Below are 22122 nucleotides of genomic sequence, written 5' to 3'. Positions count from 1 at the left end.
CTGTTGAACAGGGAGGGCTACACATGGCAGGTTCCTGCTTTACCCTTTAAACTGCTGACATAAGATATGCTTGTGTGTGCTCCATTAAAGTGTTTGTTAACCCCCCAAAAAACACAGATTTGGTTCCTTTAAAGCTTGTTACAAAGCATAGTGCTTTTGCTGTGTAATTTGGCCCCCTGTAACACCTGGCTGATCCTACCTGGCTATACCCTCCCCTCTGCAAACAGACCACGATAATCAAGGCTGCTGAGCCACTGACATTGTGGTCTGTTTGCGTGCCTCCATCATCCGCAGCTTGCTATCCTGTGTCCGTCTCCTCCCCCTCCCCTTTGCATGTCACCTAGTGACCATGCCGCCCCATCCCCCGCTGTATCTGTGTTTCACTAAAACAAATACCTCCTTCACCGTATGTCACGGCGGCTCCCGGCGACCACATGACCGGCCGTGTCTCCTCTCTCCTCTCTTCCTCGCGTCCTGCTGACATCTGTGGGAAAACTTCGACCCCGCCCGCTGCTTCTGCAAGACGGGCAGAGAGGAGACACAGCTGGTTACATGAGCGCCAGGAGCCGCCGTGACATACGATGAAGGAAGTATTTTTTTAATGAAACACAGAGACGGGGGCACTTTATTGGGATACAGAACGGATAGTGAATATTACTGACAGTGGGTTAACAACCACTTTAAGGCTACATTCAGATGACCAAATAGTGGCCGCTGGCAAGAATCAGTAGATTCTTGCTGGCGGTTGTAAATGTTGCCTGCGCACACTGGAGAGCACTCAGAATGTGGAGCAGCTGTGTATGGTAGCCAATCAGCTTCTAACTTCATCTTGTTCAATTAAGCTTTGACAATAAGCCCAGGTTCACACTGGGTATGTTTTGCTTCGATTTGAGACACGATTTCACATGTGAAATCGCATCTCAAATCGGTGCCATTTGCCGGCAATTGTCGGCAATGACACCGTCCTAATCGGTGCGACGCCGCATCTGCGGCGCTGCACCGATTTCAAAAAGTAGTTCCTGTACTACTTTTTGCGATTTCTGGCCGCGATTTACATTGACATCTGTGCAGAAGCCTGCACAGATGTCTCTTAAATCGCGGCCAAAATCGGGACTGCCGGCGGGAGTGAAATCGTGCGAGTTCAGCTGAACTCGCACGGCTTCACTCCCGCAGCCCAGTGTGAACCAGGGCTGAAACCTGGAAGCTGATTGGTTTCTAAGCAGAGCTGCACCAGATTTTGCACACTCTCCAGTTTTAGTAAATCTCCCCCACTGTGTGCAAGCAGCTGCATATTTGTCATGTACAAACCTATGGGCAGTGCCGCTGTCGTTTGCATGTAACCACTCAAATGAGCAGTTACACACGAACAGAGCCTCCAACCAACCCTGGATGTAGCCTGTGTGCATCCAGGGTCGGAATGCATCTCTGTGAAGTTTTGGCCACACACAAACTGGCTGCAGCTAATAGGCCAGTTTGTATGTGGCCATATAACAGTGTTTCTGCTTCCAGAGTAGAGGTCGACCGATATGGGTTTTTCTCTGGCCGATGCCGATGCCGATATTTAGAAATCGGGGCAGCCGATGGCCGATATATGAGGCCGATTTTTGCGGCCGATATTTTGGGCCGATTTTTGGATTGGGATGCATTGTGGAGGAGGATGGATGGTGCTGGGCGTGGGTGGGAGATGCGTTGTGGAGGGGGAAAGATGGTGCTGGCTGTGCCTGGGGGATGCATTGTGGAGGGGGATGGCTGGATGTTGCTGGCCTTGGAGGGGGGATGCTTTGTGGAGGGGAAGAGATGGATGGTGCTGGCTGTGGATGGAGGGAGGGGGTGGATGGATGCAGCTGGCCGTGGGTGGGGGATGTATTGTGAAGGGGGATGGATGGAGCTGGCCGTGGGTGGGGGATGCATTGTGAAGATGGATGGAGCTGGTCGTGGGTGAGGGATGCATTGTAGAGGGGGATGGATGGATGCAGCTGGCCGTGGGTGGGGGATGCATTGTGAAAGGGGATGGATGGATGGAGCTGGCCGTGGGTGGGGGATGCATTGTGAAGGGGGATGGATGGATGGAGCGAGCTGGCCGTGGGTGGGGGATGTATTGTGAAGGGTGATGAATGGAGCTGGCTGTGGGTGGGGGATGTATTGTGAAGGGGGATGGATGGATGGAGCGAGCTGGCCGTGGGTGGGGGATGTATTGTGAAGGGTGATGGATGGATGGAGCTGGCCGTGGGTGGGGGATGCATTGTGAAGGGGGATGGATGGATGGAGCGAGCTGGCCGTGGGTGGGGGGATGTATTGTGAAGGGGGATGGATGGATGGAGCTGGCCGTGGGTGGGAGATGCTTTGTAGAGGGGGGTGGATGGATGCAGCTGGCCGTGGGTGGGGATGGATATATATAAAATGAGTGTGTATACAGGAGAGGGGTGTGCTCTAACATGTACACACTGTTCCCTCCAGCACTGTCCATTGGATGACACCTGTGAGCTCCCACGTGAGTTGGAGTACAATCACTAGAGAGCCGAGGCACCTATCAGAGATGATAGGAATACTGTACATTACCCCAGTCTCCAGCAGCACGAGAAATGAATCCTTCAGCCACGCTGCTGGTAGCCTGCGCGCCGGCCCCGCCCCCCCCTACCTCGACGGGCTGTAGCAGAAAGCAAACTTGTCACAAGCCCGAGCAGCTGCAGTAGTTGCTTGTCTGCGCGAAGAGATCACAAAAGCTTCCTGCATGCTGGGACGGTGGCGGGATTACTTAACATGGGCTCTAGGCTACGGCTGCCGTAGCCTAGAGCCCATGTTAAGTAATCCCGCCACCGTCCCAGCATGCAGGAAGCTTTTGTGATCTCTTCGCGCAGACAGAAGCAACTACTGCAGCTGCTCGGGCTTGTGACAAGTTTGCTTTCTGCTACAGCCCGTCGAGGTAGGGGGGGGGAGGGGCCGGCGCGCAGGCTACCAGCAGCGTGGCTGAAGGATTCATTTCTCGTGGAGCGGGGTTTAGCGCGGCAGCCGAAAATCGGCCGATTTTTTTACAATAATCGGCCGATGCCGATTTCTTAAAAACTGCCAAATATCGGCCGATATATCGGCCGACCGATATATCGGTCGACCTCTATTCCAGAGTCGGCGTTACGTCGCCTCTAAGGCTCCATTCACACTAATGCTTTTTTTGATGCATTTTGCAGAAATGCACAGAAATGTTTTAACATGGTCTCCTATGGAACATGTTCACATCAATGCTTTTGTGTGCCTCTGCGTTTTTGGAAAGGGTCAGGGACTTTTTTCCTGCAAAAAGCAGCGTTTTGCATGTAATAGAATTCAATGGACCCGCATCCAAAACGCAAGTACCGAGTTTTTACCCCGATTTGCTTTTTTTTTTAACCTGTTTATAGCTGGTTGTTAAAAGGAAATGTAAAAAAATAAATAATTGCTGGCTAAAAAAAACCAAACAAAAAAAAACGCAAATCACGGTAAAAACGCACGTCAAAAAACGCAGCAAGCACCGTAAAAAGCACTGCAAAAACGCTCAAAAGCAACATGCATAGGTGTGAATCAAGCCTAAGACCTGGTTCACACCTATGCAGGTTGCAATTCAATACACGTTCCTGATCCGCTGAAGTCTATGGCACCAAAAAGCATAAAATGCATAGATGTGAACTAGGGCTGGGAAAAAAATTGATTTGAATCTTGAATCAAGTTGCGAGGGAAAATCGATTCAAATTTTGATCAAACTGATTTCTTTTTATTTCTTTTTTCCATAGGTCGGCGCTCTTTTACTTTGTACAGCTGCTTTAAATCAATATCAATGGCATGGTATTAATAAGGCCCCTTTCACACGGGCGGATCGTTCAGGTCCGCCTGTTAGGTTTTTTAGGCGGACCTGAACAGACGCTCCGTGCATGTCTATGGAGCTAAGGATGTCAGCGGTGACATGCCCTCTGACATTCGACGCGCTCTGATCCGCTAAAGTGTGACGGATGAAAACCCTACTTTGTCTGAACTGCATATTCCAGATGAGGTCTTACTAATGAGATTTAGATGAAATGTAATGTATCTCTATGGGCGTGTGAATGGTAACAGATGCGTGCCCGTTTACATCAACACATATTGGAGTCCATTAAGGATGACAAAAACAAATGGACAAGGTTTGCGGACCCTGAACTGGACAGATTGGATTGACACTGGTATGAACAGACGCATGTTTGCCCGCCAATAGAGATTGCACGGGTCCATTTTCCTCCATAAAAACAGAATGGACACAAAAGTAACATTATCCCTTTCTGATCCGGCTCGGCTGGGGATTTGTTTGCAGATTCCCTGGTGACACGGAATGGAGGACAGCCGTGTGAAAGGGGCCTAACTCTGTGTCCTTGTAGCATGTAGCCAGTTTATATAACTGTAACAATCAAACAGGCAGAGTGTTCAGCAAGGGACAACAGATACATAGAATTGGCTTTCCTATGAGTTTAGGGCGATCCACAATGGACAACTGTCATAGCATATTATCTTTAAAGAACGCAGCCAGCTGTAAAAATGTGGCAATCCTGTAGATCAGGCATATGCAATTAGCGGACCTCCAGCTGTTGCAAAACTACATGGGACTTGTAGTTCTGCAACAGCTGGAGGTCTGCTAATTGCATATCCCTGCTGTAGATACTCAGTACAGCAAAAAAAAAATAGTTTATATTATAAGGTTCAGGGGTTACTAGGGTAGGGTGACCAGACATCCTTGGTTTCCGAGGGACAGTCCCCGGATTGAGGACACTGTCCCTGGACCAAGTCTGTCCCCATTTTATTTTTTTTTTTTTTAAATATGGTCACCTTATACTAGGGTACTCCTGAAGATATTGAAAAGGCATCTCACAGAGCTTGCTTCTTATTCACATTGACATAGTTATTAACTTGACAGGTGTAATTAAAGAGACAGTGCAGTAGGAGCAGCACGGCACCGTGGCAGTGTGGTGAGCAAGGCTTCCCCGACTGTCTCTGGCAGCTTTAGATAGAGTTCTTATTGAATGGACAAACAAAGACAACATTGGATGCAATGTTTGGAATGGAAAAGCCAATAGGCAATGGAGACCCTTACCTGCAGTAATAGATTAGGAGGCAGAGCAGGATGAGGACCAGTAGTGTAAGAGCACCCAGAATAGAGAGCAGGAAGATAGTATGGTAGCCAGCGATGTCCACACCACCCATAAGTGACAGCATACCTAAGAAGAAAACACAGTGTAAAACAGATACCCCATGTCTGAGTACAATAAGGCAACAGATGATCTAACAATTTGCAGGAGCGGACTGACCATTCGGGCACTGACCGAGGGACCGGCATCAGCGTCAAAAAAGCCGCCGCCCCCCCACCCCGCACGAAAACCCCCATACTCCCGGGTTAATATAGTTCCTGGCGCCGTGGCCAGCCTATCTACCAGATAGCCGCAATTAGATAAAAAAAATATCAAAAGTCAAATCAGTAGATCTGCATGCTTTTTTAAACAGCGATTTAGAAAGTATTGTTGTACAAATGATGTTGCCCAATAAAACATACAGGGCCAGATTCAGAAAAGAGATACGACGGCGTATCTCCTGATACGCCGTCGTATCTCTGTGATCCGACGGTCGGATCTATGCGACTGATTCATAGAATCAGTTACGCATAGATCTCCCTAAGATCCGCCAGGTGTAAGTGACTTACACCGTCGGATCTTAGGCTGCAATCTCCCGATGGCCGCTAGGTGGCGTTTCGTGTTTTACTTGCGACGAATATGCAAATGAGGAGATCCGCCGATTCAGAAACGAACGCCCGCCCGTCGCTTTTTTTTTACGTCGTTTGCGTTCTGCTTTTTCCGGCGGATAGTTACCCCTGCTATATGCGGCGTATCCTATGTTAAGTATGGCCGTCGTTCCCGCGTCGAGTTTTGAATTTTTACGTCGTTTGCGTAAGTCGTTCGCGGATACGGATGGACGTAATTTACGCTCACGCCAAAACCAATGACGTCCTAGCGACGTCATTGGGAGCAATGCACGCCGGGAAAATTCGCGGATGGCGCATGCGCAGTTAAATCGGCGCGGGGACGCGCATGATTTAAATACTACACTCCCCCTAGCCGCGGAATTTGAATTCCGCCGGGAGATTTACGATACGCCGCCGCAAGTTTTGAGGTAAGTGCTTTCTGAATACAGCACTAGCCTCTCAAACTTGCGCCGGCGGATCGTAAATCAGATAGATTACGCGGATCTAAAGATCCGCTAATCTATCTGAATCTACCCCACAGTATATTTGTAGGGGAATGTATGTAATTAAGGCCCCTTTAACACTGAGGCGTATTTCAGGCGTTTAAGTGGTAAAAATAGCGCATAAATACTCCTGCGCCAGCATTCTCAATGTGAACGTCTGAGGGCTTTCACACTGAGGCGATGCGCTGGCGGGAGAAAAAAAAATCTCCTGCAAGCAGCATCTTAAGCGTGGTAAGAGGAGCGGTGTGTATACCGCCCCTTCACCGCTCCTTCCCATTGAAAACAATGGGACACCGCGGTAATACCGCCGGCAATGCGCCTCTGCAGAGGCGCATTGCCAGTGGCATTAACCATTTTTGCCCGCTAGCGGGGGTTATTACCGCACCGCTAGAGGCCAAATACCACTGCAATTCCGACGGTATAGCGCCGCTAAAAATAGCGGCGCTATACCGCCACCGCACATACTGCCCCAGTGGGAAATGGGCCTAAGGGATTAGCATGGAAGCCAGGCAACTAGAATTACCAGAAGGAAAGGTCAGCAAGAAAATAAACCAGACCACATCAAAAAAAGGAGCCTCACCTCGACCACTGGAAGGGATGGCGGCTGCCCAATATCCCAGCTTCTGGGATGAAAACGACCAGTACAACTGCTGCCCGTCTCTCCGCACCACACCCATGCCGGAACGGGTCCACAAACCTAAGAGGAGGAAACAATAAGGGGAACCCATGTCAGGGCGGGGTGGGGGAGAAGAAGAAATGGGTGTAGAGGGTACAACAGAGCAATAATATCAGATAAAAAAAAACATTATGCATTATTCACACGGCTGTTCAGTATCCACATTATGGGTGCCGACATACCGTTCTTGGGGTCGAACTTCCAAGCGGGTATACTGCTGGCGGGTGTGATCCCGCTGTCAGAGGGGAGGGGGAGGGACAGCTGAGCAGGACCAACCAGATTGACTTCAGAACCGTTCCCAGTGAAGAGGTGAACGCTGACAGCAGCCACCGGAAGCAGCTCCACCCAGCTGGCGTTACCTAGCACAAGGAAAACATATTTCAGGTTACAGAAATAGCCAATCAAATCTACTGATTATGCAACTTGAAACGATTAAAGGAAACTTGTCATGGGAGATATATAGGGGCATTAATTGCTGACCTTCTCCTGAAAATGGCTTACTTTCTATGTCACTGGCCCAGAACAAGTATGCAAATCAGGCAAGTCAGAAGTCCTGACCACAGCCTAAGTATAAAAGCCTACGTGGAAGCAGCGGTCTCTCTGCAGAGGTTTAAAACACCACCTGCTGAGCCAGGCCTATAGTTTTGCAATCGGCAAAGCTTATGCTCCCTGCTGATTGGAGAGCCCTGAGGGGGCGTGTTAAATCTGCAGAAAGACCACTGCTTCCACACAGAGCGCAATAGCCCTCTAAAGCAGGGGTCTCCAAACTTTCCAAACAAAGGACCAGTTTACTGTCTTTCAGACTTTTGGGGGGTCAGACAGTGGTGTGAGTGGGAGGAATCTTTGGTGCCAGTGGGAGGAATAGTACCGGCCCCTGCCCCGGTCAAGGGGTGGGGGGGGGCTGTCTATCCCAGGCCAACCTGGGCTGCGCGACACTGTGATATCATCACCTTTAGGGGGGATTCTGACTTAGAGGCATTCAGTCATAATCCCACAAATGGAAGCTTCGCCCCATTGGCTCCTCAGCCAAACACATACACCAAATGTTTGAACCTGCAGTTCTTCTAGCAATTGGTGTCAGTGGAAGGAATAATGCCCCATTGTTGGTGTCAGTGGGAGGAACAGTACCCCATCGTTGGTGTCAGTGGGTGGAACAGTACCCCATCGTTGGTGTCAGTGGGTGGAACAGTACCCCATCGTTGGTGTCAGTGGGAGGAATGATGCCCAATTGTTTTGCAATCACCAAAGCTTATGCTTCCTGCTGATTAGAGAGGTCTAGGTCTGACTCATCAGGGGGCATGTTGAACCTCTGCCGAGAGACCACTGCTTCCACACAGAGAGCAATGGCCCTGTAAGGCCGGGTTCATATTAGAACACGCAGCCGCTCACAGCAGGAGTCCCGTGCGTCTCCATTCATCATTTCAGGTCCGATTTCAGCCTGAATTTTGGGCTGAATTCAGACCTGAAATGGACCAAATGACGAACAGGGCTCCAGTGCTATTCGCACCAGAGCTGCTCCGCAGATGTGTGAACTGGCTCCATTGAGAGCCAGTCACAATCTTCTGCTAGGCGAATTGGATGCGGAGGAAACCAATTCGCACTGGTATGAAACCAGCCTTAACCACTTCAGACCCGAGGACGTCCCAGGACGTCCTCGGCTTTGTGCGGTGATATCTGAATGATGCCTGCAGCTGCAGGCATCATTCAGATATCGCCGTCTTCAGATGGCGATTATGTGCACCAGAAGAACGATCAAAGTGGCGGTTCCACCGCTCGATCGTTCTAGGCAGCGGGAGGGGACGCCTCCCGCCGCCATCCGGTGCTTCTCCGGGCTCTCCCGTGCCATCGGGGGCCCGGAGAGCGAATCGGCCGGCGCTTGTTGGTGAAGCATAGAGATGACTGGTGACCAGACGGTCACAGTCATCTCTATGACCGTCGGAGGACCGGGCGCGATGTTATGACGTCACGCCCGGTACCTGAAAGTAAACAAAGCCGCTATCGCGGCTGTCGGCATGTAATCGCTGATTTTTTTTTCACCGATTTCATGCTTGTAAGAGGAGAGATGTGGGGTCCTGTCACAGTGATTCCTATTACAAGGGATGTTTACATTCCTTGTAATAGGAATAAAAGTGATAAAAAAAAAAAAAAAGAAGTGTAAAAAAAAAAAAAAATGAAGTAAAAAAAAAAAAATTTAAAATGCCCCTGTCCCGGTCGCTCGCGTGCAGAAGCGAACGCGCATGCAAGTCCCGCCCACATATGTAAACACCGTTCAAACCCCACATGTGAGGTATCATCGCGTGCGTTAGAGCGCGTGACATGTTAGGTATCTATTTACTCGGCGTAACATCGTCTTTCACATTATACAAAAAAATTGGGCTAACTTTACTGTTTTGTTATTTTTTAATTCATGAAACTGTTTTTTTCCCTAAAAAAAAGGCGTTTGAAAAATGATTGCGCAAATACCGTGCGAGAAAAAAAGTTGCAATGACCGCCATTTTATTCCCTAGGGTGTCTGCTAAAAAAAAATATATAATGTTTGGGGGTTCTGATTAATTTTCGAGCAAAAAAATTGTGATTTTTACATAAAGGAGAAAAGTGCCAAAATAGGCCCGGTAACGAAGTGGTTAAGCACAAACTTTCCAAACAAAGGGCCAGTTTACTGTCTTGTAGACTTTAGGGGGTCAGACAGTGGTATGAGTGGGAGGAATAGTACCCATCATTGGTGTCAGTGGGAAGAATAATGTCTAGTCGTTGGTGTCAGTGGGAGGAATGGTACCCCATCATTGGTGTCAGTGGGAAGAATCAAGCCCAATCGTTTGTGTCAGTGGGAGGAATAGTAACCCATTGTTGGTGTCAGTGGGAGGAATAAAGCCCAATCAATGGTGTCAGTGGGAGGAATAGTACACCAATGGTTGGTGTCAGTGGGAGGAATAATGCCCCATTGTTGGTGTCAGTGGGGAGGAATAGTACCCCATCGTTGGTGTGAGAGAGGGAGGAATAATGCCCCATCATTGGTGACAGTGGGGAGGAATAGTGCCCAGTCGTTGGCGTCAGTGGGAGGAATGGTACCCCATCATTGGCGTCAGTGGGAGGAATAGTACCCCATCATTGGTGTCAGTGGGAGGAAAAATGCCCATTGTTGGTGTCAGCGGGAGGAATATAGTTTTGTATCAGTGAAAGGAACAGTGCCCCAAGGGCCGGGTAAAGGCAAGAAAAAGGCTGCATCTGGCCCCTGGGCCGCAGTTTGAAGACCTAAAGCAGAAGGCATTGCACACTTTTTTTTTGATGCACCTATTTAGCTGATTTAAACTGAAAAATGGCCTTTAAAGGGATCTATTTTGACACATTTTATCCGAGCATAATACAGGATAGGCCATGTAACTGGGATTGGGATTCAATAGACAGAGGGGTTGATTTACTAAATGCAAATAGACTGTGCACTTTGAAAAGCGCAGTTGCCCCAGAGCTTAGTAAATGAGCATACTTCCATCATCCAATCATGTGCAAGAAAAAAAAAAAACGTTTTTTTTTTCCCTTGCATATGATTGGGTACTCTTTGCAAAGTGAAGCTTTACCTCATTTAGTGAACTCTGGAGCAACTGCATTTTGCAAAGTGCTCAGTCTATTTGGCTTTAGTAAATCAACGCCAGAATGTCATAACGCAACTCTGAATCTTTGGCCTTCGGTAGCCATCAGATAGCATATAACGTCAGCTGCCTCCAATTATTCTGGATGCTTTTTTGTCTCCTAAGACTCCCCGTAGACGGCACAAGTACCCAGCAGGGGCAGGATCCATCTGTATCAGGCTTTCAGGCAGATAACTCTGCAATTATTACTTCTAAACTGCAAAGTGCTGCAATATGAAGATACTCTGTAAATAATTAATTAATGACAACATTAATGCATTCCCCCCCCCCCCCCCCTCAGGCTCAGGAGCCGTTATTAAATCAGCTGCGGGCATACATGGGATGAGGAGGAGGAGGAGGAGGATGAGGAGGAGGACAGGGAAAACCCTCAAGGTGTTACACAAGACAAAGCAATGAAACCAGCACAATTACGGTAAGACCTGGATGACGCTGGACATACGGATCTTCCAACAATGGCCCAGATTCAGGTAGGGGCGCGCACCGATACAGCGGCGCAGCGTATCGTTTTTACGCTACGCCTCCGTAAATTACTTGAGCTACGCTTCATTCACGAAGCATTTGCTCCGTAATTTGCGGCGGCGTTTTCGTAAAAGGGGCCAGCATAAGCGCGCGTAATTTAAATGATCCCGTAGGGGGCGTGGATCATTTAAATTAGGCCGAACGCACTGCGCATGCTCCGTCGGGAAAATTTCCCGACGTGCATTGCGGTAAATGACGTCGCAAAGACGTCATTGGCTTCGACGTGAACGCAAATGGCGTCCAGCGCCATTCACGAACGAGTTACGCAAACGACGCAAAATTTGAAAATCGCGACGCGGGAACGACGTCCATACTTACCATTGGCTGCGCCTCCTAATAGCAGGAGCAGCCTTACGGCGAAAACGGCGTACGCAAACGACGTAAAAAACGAGCGCCGGCCGCGCGTACGTTTGTGAATCTGCGTTAGTATGCAATTTGCATACTCTACGCTGAAAACTACCGGAGCGCCACCTAGCGGCCACCGTAAGAATGCACCCTAAGATACGACGGCGTAAGAGAATTATGCCAGTCGTATCTTAGGCTACAGTCGGCGTATCTAGCTTTCTGAATACAGAAAGTAGATACGCCGGCGCTACTTAGCAATTACGCTGCGTATCTATAGATACGCAGGCGTAATTGCTACCTGAATCTACCCCAATAAGATCCAACAATGGCCCAGATTCAGGTAGGGGCGCGCACTGATACGGCGGCGCAGCGTATCGTTTTTACGCTACGCCTCCGTAAATTACTGGAGCTACGCTTCATTCACAAAGCATTTGCTCCGTAATTTGCGGCGGCGTTTCGTAAAAGGGGGCGGCGTAAGCGCGCTGAATTTAAATGATCCCGTAGGGGGCGTGGATCATTTAAATTAGGCGCGTTCCCGCGCCGAACGTACTGCGCATGCTCCGTCTGGAAAATTTCCCGACGTGCATTGCGGTAAATGACGTCGCAAGGACGTCATTGGCTTCGACGTGAACGTAAATGGCGTCCAGCGCCATTCACGAACGAGTTACGCAAACGACGCAAAATTTGAAAATCGCGACGCGGGAACAACGTCCATACTTACCATTGGCTGCGCCTCCTAATAGCAGGAGCAGCCTTACAGGGAAAACGACGTATGCAAACTACGTAAAGAACGAGCGCCGGGCCGCGCGTACGTTTGTGAATCGGCGTTAATATGCAATTTGCATACTCTACGCTGAAAACTACCGGAGCGCCACCTAGCGGCCACCGTAAGAATGCACCCTAAGATACAACGGCGTAAGAGAATTATGCCAGTGGTATCTTAGGCTACAGTCGGCGTATCTAGCTTTCTGAATACAGAAAGTAGATACGCCGGCGCAACTTAGCAATTACACTGCGTATCTATGGATACGCCGGCGTAATTGCTACCTGAATCTACCCCAATAAGAGCTAGCTGTGCCGGGCCTGATAAAATCAAATGATGGGGCAAGTTTGAGCGTTTCTGAGGCTGAGCCATGTAGGGGTTAAAGTGTATCTACTTTATAGTCAGTATTTTTTTTTTCTTGGTTTTGTACAGAGTAGGAAAAAGTTCAAACCCCTGCCAGATTTTTATTGGCGTGTTCCCATGGGAGAGATCCACCCTCTCTCCATTTGCATTGCTCACCATTCTCACAAGGACAGAATGTTATAGTGGAAGTAGAGGCTGAATATACAGGAAGTCTTATTAAAAGTAGGGTAGCGCCGATACCGATACTTTTTTTTTTAATGTCATGTGACAGTGGCAGTATTTGTTTTTTTTTTACAGTGATTTTCTTTTTCTTTTTTTAGGGGGGGGGGGGGGGTGGGGGGAGTGGATTGTCAGTGTTTTTTTGTTTTTTTTTCCTTTTTTTAAATATTTATTGCAATTTTTTTATTTCTTTTTTAATCAGCCCTGTTGGGGGTCTTTGGAGAGATATCAGGGGTCTTAACAGACCTCTGACATCTCCTCTTTAAGACAGAGAAAGGGACTAAGGACACAGATTCCCCAGCCCGTTTCTCTGCAGCCTCAGCTGAAATGAATGGAGGGAAGCTTCTCTCCATTCATAAACTGAAGCATCATAAACACAGGTTACGATGCTCAGTTATATGAATGGACAGAGTCAGTGATCACTGACTCAGTTCATTCTGAAAAGGTAGGAGCCGGGTTTAGCAGGTCCTACCTCCGCTCCCCATCCTGACAGATTGAGGGGGGAAAAGCGTCACAGAGCGGGGTGAGAGAAGACGGGCACGGAGCGGGGTGAGAGAAGACAGGCACGGAGCGGGGTGAGAGAAGACGGGCACGGAGCGGGGGGGAGAGAAGACGGGCACGGAGCGGGGGGAGAGAAGACGGGCACGGAGCGGGGGGAGAGAAGACGTGCACGGAGCGGGGGGAGAGAAGACGAGCACGGAGCGGGGGGAGAGAAGACGGGCACGGAGCGGGGGGAGAGAAGACAGGCACGGAGCGGGGGGAGAGAAGACGAGCACGGGGGAAAGACGAGCACGGAGCAGGGGGAAAGACAGCACGGGGGAGAAGACTTGCAACTCCCCTGCCTGCCCAGGTATCGGGTGAGGCATAGGAGCATTTCCCCCGAGTACAAGTACTCAGGGAAATGCTCGGTACCGATACCGATACTAGTATCTGTATCGGGACATCCCTAATTAAAAGCATTGCTTCCCCCCTCCTGCATACTCTGCTTACCACTTATAAAAGTGATTTTTCTTTTGAATGTCCTTATTTCTTCTGAGAAATCCTCACTTCCTGTTCTTCTGTCTGTAACTCCACACAGTAATGTGAGGCTTTCTCCCTGGTGTGGAGTGTCGCGCCCGCCCCCTCCCTTGGACTATAGGAGAGTCAGGACACTCTCAGTTGCAGATAGATAAAGCCGCTGTGTGTTAGTGGGCATCCTGACTCTCCTGTAGTCCAAGGGAGGGGGCGAGCACGACATTCCACACCAGGAAGAAAGCCTCTCATTACTGTGTGGAGTTACAGACAGAAGAAGAACAGGAAGTGAGGATTTCTCAGAAGAAATAAGGACATTTAAAAGCAAAATGGAAGGATGAGGTAAGTGAAGGAGGACTGCACTAAGGTAAAGGAAGTCATTTAGGAAAAACAATTGTACCTTTACAACCCCTTTAACCCAATATATCTTCATCAAATTTAGGCTACAACATTCATGCTGTTGTAGAAAACAAGTGCAAACATCCATATTCTAATAGTGCTTGAGTTCATTTATAGCTAGATTCAGGTAGCTTTACGCCGGCGTATCAGTAGATACGCCGACGTAACTCTGAATCTACGCCGTCCTAAATTTAAGTGTATTCTGGAAACCAGATACGCTTAAATTAGGCTAAGATACGAGCGGCGTAAGTCTCCTACGCCGCCGTATGCAATATTTACGCTGGCCGCTAGGTGGCGCTTCCGTTGAGTTCGGCGTAGAATATGCAAATGACTAGATACGCCGATTCACGAAAGTACGCTTGCCCGTCACAGTAAAGATACGCCGTTTCTGTAAGAGGTACGCCGGCGTAAAGATAAAGCTGCCCCCTAGGTGGCCTAGTCAATGTTAAGTATGGCCGTCGTTCCCGCGTCGAAATTTGAAATTTTTACGTCGTTTGCGTAAGTCGCCAGTGAATGGGGCTGGACGTAATTTACATTCACGTTGAAACCAATACGTCCTTGCGGCGTAATTTGGAGCAATGCACACTGGGATATGTACATGGACGGCGCATGCGCCGTTCGTAAAAACGTCAATCACGTCGGGTCACCATCCATTTACATAAAACACGCCCCCCTCATACTCATTTGAATTAGGCGCGCTTACGCCGGCCCCATTTACGCTACGCCGCCGTAACTTAGGAGGCAAGTGCTTTGTGAATACAGCACTTGCCTCTCTGATTTACGGCGGCGTAAATATGATACGCTACACCGCCGTACAAATGCGCCGCCCTACCTGTATCTAGCTATTAGTCTGTTATGCTGCACAGAATGGCTCCCTGAATGTAATTTTAACATTTGTCCAAAAAAAATATATAATGTGTTTCCATAAATTCCTATTGACTGCAATCACACACAGTGGCTGTACAAACAAATGTAAAGATGGGTCATGTTTAGATGTGTTACAAAGCAGATGCATGAAAATTCACATAGGAAGCTCAGTTCCTACTAAAAAAAGCTGGACAGGGAGCGTTTCACATGGCTGCAATGTTATTTATGACCACTAGAGGGGGAACTGCAACGAAAGCTTGGTGTTCACAGTACATTAGTGTCAATTGTTCTGTCTGGGCTCTGCAACACAATTACCAATGACATTCCTGGATATCAAGTTACCCGATTTTCCCTCTAGACCTAGACACGATGCAGCTCTTTCCTCTAGAACTAGGCACAATATGGCTTTTCCCTCTAGATCATGGGTCTTCAAACTATGGCCCTCCAGCTGTTCAGGAACTACAATTCCCATCATGCCTAGTCATGTCTGTGAATGTCAGAGTTTTACAATGCCTCATGGGATATGTAGTTCCGGAACAGCTGGAGGGCCATAGTTTGAGGATCCCTGCTCTAGATCTAGGTGCTACATGACTCTTCCTTCTAGACCTAGGCACATTACATGGCTCTTCCTTCAGACACTCTACATGGCTGTTCCCTTCAGAGCTAAACAAAACACGGCTCTTTCCTATAGACGTATATACTACATGGCTCTTTCCTCTAGACCTACACACTACATGGCTGTTCGACCTAGACACACTACATGGCTGTGTCCTCTACACCTAGACAAACTACATGGCTGTGTCCTCTAGACCTAGACACTACATGGCTCTTCCCTCTAAACATAGCTACTACTTGACTCTTCCCTCTAGACCATCAAGGCCTCTTCAAGTGATCATGAGCCATATAACTAGGGAATCTCAAAAAGCTGGTCAATACGGGACTAAAAAGAGGAAAATTGGGGGGGCGGGGGGGGGGGGGGGGGGGGGGGGGGGGGAGTTGAGGGCAATCAGGGCCAGATCTTTATCCGTAAGCCAGTATTGTAACCAGGGTTGCCATGTTTTATCAAATTTAGCTTGGTGGTTATGGAGGGTTAGGGTCATTTTATTGTTACTCGTGATCCAGTTTAATTGTACTAGGCCTTAAAGGAAACAAGTAATTTATTTGCCAGGTCTTACCCCCGTTGCTGGAATCAGGATCGGCCCCAATAAATGCTGGGAATCCTTTCATCTGGTGCAGATTGCTTGTGGTAGTAAGAGAGGATGATAGCTGGGTATAAGTAGAGGATCGAGGTAAACGGATGGACTTCCTCTGGAACTGCACTACGGGTTGGCTGCGGACACCTGTAGACAAGTATATAGTGTATGAACAACAAAACCATACACTCTCTTTTATCTGCTCAGAGAAATAATGATATAGCCTATAACAACCAAACATGGAAGAGGGGGTGGGGGGACATAGTGTTCCCGAGGATTTGTAGTGACTTAGATCCAATAGCAAGGATAACGATCCACAGATGATGGCTGAAGCCTCGTACACACGACCGAAGAACTCGACGGGCGAAACACATCGTTTTCCTCGTCGAGTTCCTTGTTAATTTTCTCCATTCCCGTCAAGGAAATAGAGAACATGTTCTCTTTTTGGCTCGTCGAGTTTCTCAACAGTTTCCTCGTCGAAAATGTACACACTACCGGTTTCCTCTGCAAAAAAATATCTCCCAGCAAGTTTCTTGCTGGTTTTTGCCGAGAAACTCGGTCGTGTGTACGAGGCTTAACAGTCAGACTGCACAGTCCTTGAAGTTTAGATTAATTGTACAGAAATTTGAAATGTATGTGGACTCACATGGGATTAAACGTACATCTAAAATAGGGAGCTCACTGTATGAGACACTGACCAAATGTGTTTTATTTAGCTTTAATCAGATTGTAGAGTTGGCCTTTTATGGTACAACCATTTTTTTAAGGCTGGGTTCACACCAGTGCAAATTGGATGCTGGTTTCCCTGCATCCAATTTGCATGCCAGTGTGTATACAAAACAAAGATACGACGGGGGAACTTTGAAATTACGCGGCGTATCCATAGATACACCGGCATAATTCGTTTGTGGATCTGGCCCTGAATCTTTTCTTCTCCACTTGGCAGGCCTATTTAGGTTAAAGGCCCATACACACGATCTGATTTTTTGACAACAAATGTCCGACGGACCTGTTTGATTGGACAATCCGACCATGTGTACGCTCCATTGGACTAATGTTTTAGCTTTTTTCATCGGACTAATGTTCACTGTGAAAACAGGCAAACTTTCCGGCAATAAATGTTATAAAGTCCATCGGACTTGCTGGTATGAGTTGCAGCACATTATTGCTCTTTGAACTGTTATATTACATAAGCCCTTAGGTGATTCACACCATCTGCTCATTCTATATCTGGCCTACTCTGATTCACCAGACAGTCATGTTAGCAAAAAAAGCAATCAGCTGAACACTTGTCAGTCTACCTCGCTGTAATAGCCGGGTTTGATGAGTCTATCCCATGATTCACTGAAAGAGGCCCTATTCACATCTTCACAGAGATGCCTATCAGCTAATTTGATAACAATTCTATAACTAATTTGCACGCATAATATTTTTTAAAGTCCACATAAGGCTTAGTTGGTACACTGTTTTAATACTTACTAAAATGTATTATGTTTTTTTTTCAATAAACATTTAGATACATAAGAGCTGTCCATATTAATATTGCAACCATATAAAGTACATTTTAACTACAGGTGAAACTCAAAAAATTTGAATATTGTGCAAAATAAACCTGCAGCCTGAAGATGTTACAGCTACCTCAAGGTGGCAGTGTTCATTTGTTTAATACTGTAATTGTTCGATACAATTATAGCAATAAAATAAAAATACAATTGTAATACTTTCCCCTCCTATTGATGTTTCAGTTGTTTATTTTTTCTACCGCTGGCTTCCACAATATACAAGTGATACTCAAAAAATTATAATATCGTGCAAAAGTTCATTTATTTCACTAATGCAACTTAAAAGGTAAAACTAATATATGAGATAGACTCATTACATGCAAAGCAAGATTTGTCATAATTGTGATGATTATGGCTTACAGCTCATGAAAACCCCAAATCCACAATCTCAGAAAATTAGAATATTACATGCAATCAATAAAACAAGGATTGTACATAGAACAATATCGGACCTCTGAAAAGTTGAAGCATGCATATGTACTCAGTACTTGGTTTGGGCCCCTTTTGCAGCAATTACTGCCTCAATGCGGCGTGGCATTGAAACTATCAGCCAGTGGCACTGCTGAGGTGTTATGGAAAACCAGGATGCTTCAATAGCGGCCTTCAGCTCTTTTGCATTGTTCGGTCTTATGGCTCTCATCTTTCTCTTGGCAATGCCCCATAGATTCTCTATGGGGTTCAGGTCAGGAGAGTTTGCTGGCCAATCAAGCACAGTAATCCCACGGTCATTGAACCAGGTTTTGGTGCTTTTGGCAGTGTGGGGGAGGTGCCAAGTCCTGCTGGAAAATGAAGTCGGCATCCCCATAGAGCTCGTCTGTGGAAGGAAGCATGAAGTGCTCCAAAATCTCCTAGTAGATGGCTGCGGAGACCCCGGACTTAATGAAGCACAGTGGACCAACACCAGCAGATGACTCGGCTCCCCAAATCAACACAGACTGTGGAAACTTCACACTGGACTTCAAGCATCTTGCAGTGTGTGCCTCTCCATTCTTCCTCCATACTCCGGCTCCTTGGTTTCCAAATGAGATGCAAAATTTGCTCTCATCAGAAAAGAGGACTTTGGACTATGGAGCAACAGACCAGGTCTCTTTTTCTTTAGCCCAGGTAAGACGCTTCTGACATTTGTTGTTCAGGAGGCTTGACAAGAGGAATACAACATTTGAAGCCCATGTCCAGGATCCGTCTGTGTGTGGTGGCTCTTGATGCACCGACTCCAGCCTAAGTCCACTCCTTGTGAAAGTCCCCAACACTTTTGAATGGCCTTTTCCTGACAATCCTCTCCAGGCTGCGCTCATCCCTGCTGCTTGTGCACCTTTTTCTTCCACACTTTTCCCTTCCACATAACTTTCTATTAATGTGTTTTGATACAGCACTTTGGGAACATCCAACTTCTTTTGCAATTACCTTTTGAGGCTTTTCCTCCTTATAGAGGGTGTCAATGATGGTTTTCTGCACAACTGTCAGGTCAACAGTCTTTCCCATGATTTTGATTCTACTGAACCAGACTGAGAGACCATTTAAAGGTATAGGGACCCTTTGCAGGTGTTATAGCTTAATTATCTGATTAGAGTGGGGCCTTTTCACAATATTCTAATTTTCTGAGATTGTGGATTTGGGGTTTTCATGAGCTGTAAGCCATAATCATCACAATTATGACAAATCACAGCTTGAACTATCTTGCTTTGCATGTAACGGCCCGGATTCACGTAGGACTTACGCCGACGTATCTCGAGATACGCCGCGTAAGTCAAAATGTGCGACGTCGTATCTATGCGCCGTGCCCATAGAACTAAATACGGCTTAAAATAGGCTTCCTCCAACCGACGTAACTTTCCTACGCCGGCGTATCTTGGGCGCATAGTTCCGCTGAACTCCCCATTGCAAATATGCAAATGAGGGAGATACGTCGATTCACGAACATAGATGCGCCCGGCGCATAATATACTCCGTTTGCAAAAGACTTACGTCCGGCGTATAGTTATTCCTCATCTATGAGGCGCAACCCATGCAAAGGTATGGACCAGGGAACAGCCGTCATATTTTACGCCGTTTACGTAGTAGTACGTGAATAGGGCTGGGCGTAGGTTACGTTCAGTGATTCGACGTATCTTAGGCGTTCGTTCCGACGTGATTCTGAGCATGCGCACTGGGATGCGTCCACGGGTCGGCGCATGCGCCGTTTGTTCGGCCCATTATTTGCATGGGGTCACACTTCATTTAAATGGATCACGCCCACTTCCTTCCTACTTTGAATTAGGCGGGCTTATGCCGACCAATTTATGTTACGCCGGCGCAACGTTGGGAGCATTTGCATTGTGAGATCGGCGTTTGCCTCTCTACTTTACATCGGCGTAGCCCGCCTAAAAATGCGCCGAGGTATGTGAATCCGGGCCATTGAGTCTATCTCATATATTAGTTTCACCTTTTAAGTTGCATTAGTGAAATAAATGAACTTTTGCACGATATTATAATTTTTTGAGTATCACCTGTATACTGTGGAAGCCAGCAGTAGAAAAAATAAACAACTGAAACATCAATAGGAGGGGAAAGTATTACAATTGTATTTTTATTTTATTGCTATAATTGTATTGAACAATTACAGTATTAAACAAATGAACACTGCCACCTTGAGGTAGCGGTAACATCTTCAGGCTGCAGGTTAATTTTGTCAGTGACGCCTCCTACATGTGATCACTATATGGCTTGATTTACTAAAATTGGAGATTGCAAAATCTAGTGCAGCTGTGCATGGTAGCCAATCAGCTTCTAACTTCAGCCTGTTTGACAAAAAAAAAAAAAAAAACTGGAAGCTGATTGGTTTCCATGCAGAGCTTCACCAGATTTTGCACTCTCCAGTTTTAGTAAATCAAGCCCTATGTCACAACTAACTTCACACGATTAGGAACCACTAAATTGTAAATTATTAGTGATGAAAGGAGCTGTCGGTGACTGTCCCTGATTTGAGGGACACCAACTGCAAAGTGTCGGCTGTTAGCTCTCAAAGGGAGGATGCTTATTAATGTATTCTCAACATGGGACATCAGAAATGTTGATATGGGAGTAAAGGAAAATTTATAATCCAAGTATGTCAAATTTACATTAAACACTGCCACTTGCATCCCAGTAGCTCTCCCTTACAGTAAGTACCTACAGGATTTCCATAGTAAATATTACTCATGTAAGAACATGCATTGTAATACAGCATAAACCTGTATGATATAAAACGAGAACTACAAAGACATCAAGGTTTAAAACAGAAAAGCGCAAAAAATAAAAACGAAATAACGTTTACCTGGAGAGCCCAGTAGCTCTCCCTTACAGTAAGTACCTACAGGATTTTCATAGTAAATATTACTCATGCAAGAACATGCATTGTAATACAGCATAAACCTGTTTGATATAAACGAGAACTACAAACAAAGACATCAAGGTTTAAAACAGAAAAGCACAAAATATAAAAATAAAAAATAAAAACGAAATAACGTTTACCTGGAGAGCCCAGTAGAATCTGCACAATATCTTCATAGAGGATTAGCGTGGCGGGTCTTTCAGGAAGGAGATACAAGCTGACAGAGGCATACACTGCATTGAAAGAGAGAAAGAAGACTCAAGTCTCTGCTATGTTGTATAATGCTGGAGAATACAAAGGGAGGAAATCAGGACCTAAATCAACTCTGTCACGTGTATTAAAAATGCTACTGCCTGTTTCTACCTTAAGCCTTTGCTTATCTTCAAGGAGTAATAACCCCAAAAGCTGCAATATATTACATTATTGGTTTTTGGTTTAATACTGATTTCAGGCTGTGCCTACCTTTAGTCTGGGCAGGTTTCTACCTTCAGGGCTCGTTCACCCCAGAATACAGTGCAGGAAACCCCTGTTCTGTGCACATTTTCCAAAACAACATTCGCACTAGGTGTTCGATCTGCCGCTGCGGGTGTCAATATTTTTCTAACAACACCCCAAATTCAGATCACCAATAGCAGTGTACTTTCCTGCACCAGGTGAGTGAGTGAATAACTTGTATAGCGCTACAAATGCGAACTGAATCGCCTCAAGGTGGCATGGTACTGCAGTATCATGCAATTTTTGTGTGGTGTGTTTTTGAAAAGTATTGCATGCACTACTTTTTGTGCGATTTCAGCTCATTTTAATGAAAATCGCACCACACTGAGTCACACAGGAATGCGGGCCAGCTTCCTATACCGGCCCTCAGTCTGTGTCTACCTACACCCTCAGTCTGCACCTATTTCTACCTTCTGTGCATGTGCCTGTGCCTGCCTCCGACCTGTGTCTTCCTGTAGCTTCTGCCTGTGTCTACCTTCAGCC

At 46.9% G+C, this 22122-nt stretch overlaps 1 protein-coding gene across 3 annotated transcripts in view; it reads right to left on the bottom strand.

Moving 5' to 3' along the window:
- Positions 1–22122, bottom strand: part of FAM171A2 (family with sequence similarity 171 member A2) — a 62932-nt gene that overhangs the window by 4154 nt on the left and 36656 nt on the right. For all 3 annotated transcript variants that reach the window (XM_040331416.1, XM_040331419.1, XM_040331417.1), the window contains exons 3-7: positions 21285–21377; positions 16216–16380; positions 7090–7266; positions 6812–6928; positions 5087–5210 (exon numbers count right to left, since the gene is read on the bottom strand). In XM_040331416.1, coding sequence (XP_040187350.1) covers positions 5087–5210; positions 6812–6928; positions 7090–7266; positions 16216–16380; positions 21285–21377 — 676 coding nt within the window. The remainder of the gene's footprint in view (positions 1–5086; positions 5211–6811; positions 6929–7089; positions 7267–16215; positions 16381–21284; positions 21378–22122) is intronic.

Source organism: Rana temporaria, chromosome 12, assembly GCF_905171775.1.
Source record: "Rana temporaria chromosome 12, aRanTem1.1, whole genome shotgun sequence".
Classification (NCBI taxonomy): Eukaryota; Metazoa; Chordata; class Amphibia; order Anura; family Ranidae; genus Rana; species Rana temporaria.
The sequence above is the reverse complement of the archived record's forward strand: the minus strand, read 5'-3'. Positions and strand labels throughout refer to the sequence as shown.